The following is a 6876-nucleotide window of genomic DNA, read 5'->3' as shown; positions in this document are numbered from 1 at the left end:
ACCGATAGTGCATGTGTGAGATTTGGTAAGGCTGGTCGTAATGGTAGTATCACAGCTAGTATCATGCAATTTTGATGACGTGCTATAGACTTCAATGAAGAAAGAGAGAGTTGAGTATCATATCATGATACCGTATCATAATAAATGATATGCTACTATGTGTCATGCATAAATAAATAAAGTATTACATGATAGTAATATATGATACTATGCATTACGGAGGTAGTATTATACACTAGTATTATATGTATGATACTAGTATATGATACTCTCCAATACAACCAGCCTAAGACCCAGGTTTTTTTTTAAATCATTTTTTTCCTTGAGGAATCTTTACAAGCGATCGAATCAGCAATGCAGAGTTTGCCGATCAACCAGCTTCCACCGCCGCACCACACGGACTCGTATGTCCCGGAGACACGCGCGCTATTTATATCAGTCCTCGAAAACTTTTCTATCGTCCCAGATGTTGTGAGTTGTGACGCCTCGCTTATGCATGCTCGTGGACAATTCCTCCAGCTTCGCTAGCTGTCAATCATGGTGGGGATGCCGGTCGTTGACGTGCCCGAGACGCCGGTGGCGGCGGGGGCGCCGCGCGTGCCCGTGCCCCCGGCACGGCCGTTCCTCCACATCCTCGGCGCCCACCTGAGGGAGACCTTCTTTCCCGACGATCCGTTCCGAGCGGTGGCGCGGGAGGACGGGCACGGCCGGCGCGCCGTGGCCGCGCTCCGCTACCTGTTCCCGTGCCTGCAGTGGCTACCGTGCTACACCCTCGGCGCGCTCCGGTCCGACCTCATCGCCGGTGTCACCGTAGCCAGCCTCGCCGTCCCCCAGGGCATCAGCTACGCCAAGCTCGCCGATCTCCCGCCCATCATGGGACTATGTAAGTATTCATACATGATGTACCCAGGCCGCCGGTATGCGTGCACGCGCGTGCGGCGCGACATTATTGCCGAATTAACCCCACGTACGTTGTACAGACTCTAGCTTCGTGCCGGCGCTGGTATACGCGGTGATGGGAAGCTCCAGGGACCTGGCGGTGGGGACGACGGCGGTGGGGTCGCTGCTGTTCCCTGCGTTGCTGGGGAAGGAGGCGCCGCCGGCGGAGAACCCGGAGCTGTACATGCACCTGGCCTTCACGGCCACCTTCTTCGCCGGCGTGTTCCAGGCCGGCCTTGGCATCCTCAGGCTGGGCTTCGTGGTGGACTTTTTGTCGCAGGCCGCCATCGTCGGGTTCATGGGCGGCGCCGCCACGGTGGTGTGCCTGCAGCAGCTCAAGGGCCTCCTGGGCCTCCAGCACTTCACCAGGGCCACGGACGTCGTCGCCGTCATGCGCGCGGTCTTCTCGCAGACCCACCACGTCAGTCAGCCACACTGTCCTCCTTAATTACTATACTTCTACTTGTATTTGATCTGATAGGGTTGTTTGTGTTGCGTTTTGCGTGCCATATCTCATATGTGTGCGATTGCAGTGGCGATGGGAGAGCTTGGTTCTCGGGTGTTGCTGTCTCATTTTTCTGCTCATGACTCGCTTCTTCGTAAGCTCCTTGCTTAGTTCTCCTCTCTTTTAAAGTTATAATCGCCTCCGAGAAGTACAGTAGGAAACTAGATTTGATATTTGTTTTGACAACAGAGCAAGAGGCGACCCAGGCTCTTCTGGGTGTCGGCTGCGGCACCGTTGGCGTCACTCGTTGTTGGAAGCATCTTCGTGTACCTCGTCCATGGCCAAAACCATGGCATCGAAGTGGTAAACTCGGCAGCAAACACACACTGTTAATTACTCCTCCCGTTACAAAATATAAGGTGCCGATTTGGTGTTTTTGTTGGACATCCAGATTGGTAACCTCAAGAAGGGCATAAACCCGTCGTCCGCCAAGAGCTTGATCTTGTCGCCGCCGCACATGATGGTCGCTCTCAAGACCGGCATCATCACCGGCCTCATCGGCCTCGCCGTAAGCCTCTTCCTGTGTCCTGACTTTAGTTCATGCTGCTTGAGCTCATCACAATTCACAACTGTGACATTTGTGTGCGCATGTTCATACAAATATAGGAAGGGATCGCCGTGGGGAGGAGCTTCGCCATGTCCAAGAACTACCACGTGGACAACAACAAGGAGATGGTCGCCTTCGGGCTGGCGAACATCGTGGGGTCCTGCACCTCATGCTACCTCACCACCGGCCCCTTCTCGCGCTCCGCCGTGAACGTCAACGCCGGCTGCAAGACCGCCATGTCCAACGCGGTGATGGCGGTGGCGGTGGCCGTGACGCTCCTCTTCCTGACGCCGCTGTTCCACTACACCCCGCTGGTGGTGCTGTCGGCCATCATCATCTCGGCCATGCTGGGCGTTTTTGACTTCCCCGCCGCCGTTCGCCTGTGGAAGGTGGATAAGCTCGACTTCTGCGCCTGCCTCGGCGCCTACCTCGGCGTCGTCTTGGACAACATCGGGATCGGACTCTCCATCGCGGTATGTGCATGCTATCAGCTGTATCGAGTCAGAAGCATGCATGCATGATGTGTTGACCTCGAAACATTGTGTGTGTCTTTCAGGTCGGGATATCGGTTGTCCGGATCCTGCTGTTCGTGGCGCGGCCGAGGACGACGGCGCTCGGCAAGATGCCCAACTCGACCATGTACAGAAGGATGGACCAGTACGCCATGGCGGAGAGCGTGCCCGGAGTGCTGGTGCTGCAGGTCGACGCGCCCATCTTCTTCGCCAACGCGAGCTACCTGCGAGAGCGGTGAGTAAAATCCAATATAATGCCTTGTATATACAGTATATATAAAAATATCTTGGAGTATTTTCTTAGAACTAATTGAACTGAAAAATTTCTTATATTTAGTTATAGAAAATAGTATTTGTTTATATACATGTATAAATATAAAAGTATTTTCAAAATATACTACCCCTCTGTTCCAAAATAAGTGACTCAATTTTGTATTAATTTTGTACTTAAAGTTAGTACAAAGTTTTTTTGAGACAGAGGGAGTAAAATTTATGGGCTCACATGCAAAAAAGATTATATAACTAGCTTTGGTAAATCTTAAATATAGTACCTGAACATATTTATAAAATTATAAAATAATATACATATACTACCACATGATTTTGAGGGAATTATATACTATTCCCTCAGTTCCTTTATATAAGGTGTATTTGTTTCTTGATAAAATTTTAGAATGTAAGGCATTTCTTCTAATTCCTCCTAATTTTCTTGTTAGCCCTCCAAAAAATGAAAAGTATCTTTCTATTGATTGTCTATATCTCTCCTTGCAGCAAAAGAAGGAAAGTATCTCGCTGTCGATTGCATGCATCTCTTACTTTCCTGAACTAATTGATTTACTAACACTAATCAATAAATTTGTCAAGAGTAATTTAGTCTTAATATGTCTATAATTCTGTGTCTTGGTCACCGTGTTAAAAATAATACACCTTATATAACAGAACGGAAGGATGAGAAAGTGAGTGTAACTATCATCGGATGATAGGATCTACTATGGAACTCTACTATGGCAATAGTGACATCTGGTTGTGTTTTAGGATCTCGCGGTGGATCAACGAGGAGGAAGAGCGGATCAAGGCCACGGGTGAGCAGAGCCTACAGTGTGTCGTCCTGGACATGGGTGGTGAGTTGTTCTAGCACTCATGAGTTTTGAATAATACCATGTTCTTTCTTTTCACCGGCTCTTACATGTAATATAACATACACGTTCTTGAAAACGCAAAACCTGTAAAAGAAATAGTCGTTTCTCAGAACCGCTACACGGTTTTTCTTTCTATGCAGCCGTCGCTGGCATTGACACAAGCGGAACGAAGCTCATAGAGGATCTCAGCAAGAGCCTGCACATGAAGAATATTCAGGTACACAGTAAATATAAACATGTACAACCCAGACCTTTTATTTAAAACATGTACAACTCAGACCTTGTGCAACTCAATTTGTTGAGAGGTATTTCTGGGTATCTGCGTGTGCGTGTTTTTTTTGCTCGAACCAATTGCCGGGATGACTGACTGCATCGGGTGGTGCAGATTGCACTGGCAAACCCAGGGAGTGAAGTGATGAAGAAACTGGACATGTCCAAGGTGCTCATGCGCATCGACGATGAGTGGATCTTTCAGAAGGTGGGTGACGCATGCGACTACGCGCTGCTCAACTGTAAAATAGCAACTGTTCAACACAACATTGTGTGAAGCTCTTTTTGCCATGGAGTGTTTTGTCACGGGGATGCACTTGTGTAAAAACAACACCTCTACATGTAATGGAGTAAAGTATGTTTCAAATCTAGAACTAGAAGCATCCACGCGTCTTGTTGAACCTTTTTTGTTTAGTGTTTCTCCTTTGCTTCTATATTCATGGATCAAGTGGCGAATTAAGGAGGCTCGAAAAGGTTTAGGATACATCTTATAAAGACATACCAAATAACTATTAATAAGACTTAAGGAGTGATTTAATTTGGAAACTCTAACCATCTAGTTGTATTCCATATGTATCGGTAAAGGTATTTTTGAAGTATTCAAAGAACACTAAACCAGATTTACATATTTACCGAGTGAGATGATATCAAGAGGTTTGCCTGAACTTAAAAGGCCTACTTTCCACAGGATTGTTTGATGTTATGTATACATACTATGTAAAAAAATTTAAACCATCAACATATCTGAGTAGTCCCCCTCGTCAGGCAAAATAAATAAATAAATGCAAACTGAGTAATAGAAAACCAGCAAAATGCAAATTTACTTGTGTTTGCAAAAATACGTTTGAAGATCTAGCCGCTAAGTATGAACATCAAGACGTGCTCTCTAAAGGGTGTTATTTAGAGCATCAACTTTTACGAGAAGGTTGTAAGAGAGAGTGCAAGACGGACTTTGAAACTTTAAGATATATAGGAAAATGATTATGTACTCCCACTCCTCATATACCACATAAATGAATTTATTATACCTATTGGTAATTTGTAATATACTTCATTAACCATTACTAGATACCCCAAAATGATTTTCATGATTTTTTTACATTTGAGACCACATATTTTATTTGTTTACAAGTAAACTATGCTTTGTACGTAGAAATGCCATACTACATAAACTAAGGGCTTGAACATACCTTTTTCATAAAGCTAGTACAAACTTGAGTCATTTATTTTGAGACGGAGGGAGTAATAATTAATAGAGTATGTTGATAATTATAAAGATGTACAATATGTTTGTTTAAGAGGTATAATTGAGTGCGGGAGTATATAAGAAAATTAGTCATATATGTAAGTTATTCTACATCCATACGAACTCTTTGTCGCGGCAGTAGTTGAACTGCACCATGTGGTCATTTTGAACTTCCGCACACTATCAAAATGGTATTGCGATTTACCATTGGAAAGTTGTGGGCATGGCGATCATAACCTATGTTGAACATTTTCGCAAAACTTTATGACTTAAGAGGAGTATCAAAAATTGTGTTCTCATTGAAAAAAATGTGAATGGTATTTCCGACCGCATTTTCAAACGGTTTATCTAAACGAGGCAAATGATATGGCGTCGAAAAACTGTTGCAAACACACTCATCTTTCAGGTAGAAAGTTTTCTCAAATTCCCTACGGTTTAAGAGAAGCTTGAAAAATGATGGAATTTTCAAGCTGGATGAGTGAGATTGTATTTTTTATCTCGTTTCCAAATAGTTTATCGGAATGATGCAAATGATATGCCGTTGGAAAGCTACTAATTAAAAGTGCGTTTCGTTCTCATATTGATTCCTTTTCAATTCCAAACTATCTAAGTGTAATTTGAAAAATGGCGAAGTTTGAATGATATTGTATTTGTGGTCCCATTACTAAATGGTTTATCAAAAAAATTAAAAATGATAAGGCGTTGGCAGAGCCGGACCTGAGATTTCTAGGGCCCGGGGCGAAACGACGGCCTGGGGCTTCTATATATGAACATCAAATAGTAATTTCCAATTTTGAAAAACTTCTTTTGGAATGAACTTTGTGCAAGTTTTATGTTTTTCTGCTTGTTCAACATTATATTCGAAATAATATGTATTAGTAGGAATCAATAGTGTTTTCTATAAGAAAATTGTTTGGACACTATCCTTCATTGATCCATAAATCCATCTGCACTCGTTTACAACATTATCCTCTTCTTTTCTTACTTTATTATGGTCCTAATTAATCCGATAAAATTAATCATCTACACTAAGATTTAATTTTGTAGCGTGTCGGGCAATGTCTTCACATCTCGTTGATGACTTCTCAAAAATAAATTCAAAGCAATTTCACACTGCATGAACACACAACCACTATCTTTCATTTGGCAATTTAATCCGACCAAGAGGCGGAAAGCAAATTATACTACAAAAATTTGCTTAATACCTTTATATACCTAGATGCAGCACATGTAGTACTTGCCTACTACGAGCATACTGAAGCTGAACTCTCAATCCATCCACTAATCCACGAACTTTTGTGTCGGGCTCGAAGGATTGAAGGCGATGCACAAGGCGACCAGAGCTTTCACCATGTCCATCTGAGGGCCAAGCCATCAGCACACCCTAGCCATGTGCAAACAGGAACCACCTTCTGGCCGAGGTAGTTGATGAGTGGGACGAGATTGTCAAAGACCTACAGTGCGGTGCATTGTTCCAGCCCATGGAAGGGAACGTTGGAGTTGCCGTAGCAACAACACAATACCTGATTACATCCAGCACGCATTTGGCACAACTTCGAGAACGCAGCAGCAGCAGATGGAAAATTTGGGGGTCCTGCAATCAATCCCCACGGTCACAGGCGTAGGATATGCGTTAGGCCTCAGTGGAGATCGTGGGATAACAAACTGTCGTCCATGATGTGCGCTTCAGGCTACTCCCTCCTTCCATTTATACAGGA

The 6876-nt window shown here is 44.3% G+C and overlaps 1 protein-coding gene across 1 annotated transcript; it reads left to right on the top strand.

Annotated features, from left to right (window-relative positions):
• Positions 1-478: 478 nt before the first annotated feature.
• On the top strand, positions 479-5404 carry LOC125512482 (sulfate transporter 3.2-like). The gene is made up of 12 exons (XM_048677574.2): positions 479-883; positions 981-1360; positions 1473-1538; positions 1634-1747; positions 1836-1952; positions 2051-2464; positions 2548-2738; positions 3539-3624; positions 3783-3859; positions 4028-4154; positions 5116-5118; positions 5298-5404. Exons 1-12 carry the CDS (start codon positions 538-540, stop codon positions 5402-5404), a joined length of 2028 nt encoding a protein of 675 aa, XP_048533531.2. The 5' UTR covers positions 479-537.
• The last annotated feature ends 1472 nt before the right edge of the window (positions 5405-6876 follow it).

This window comes from Triticum urartu, chromosome 6A, assembly GCF_056163025.1.
Source record: "Triticum urartu cultivar PI428250 chromosome 6A, HENAU_Tu73, whole genome shotgun sequence".
NCBI lineage: Eukaryota > Viridiplantae > Streptophyta > Magnoliopsida > Poales > Poaceae > Triticum > Triticum urartu.
This window is presented reverse-complemented; position numbering and strand designations above follow the sequence as displayed.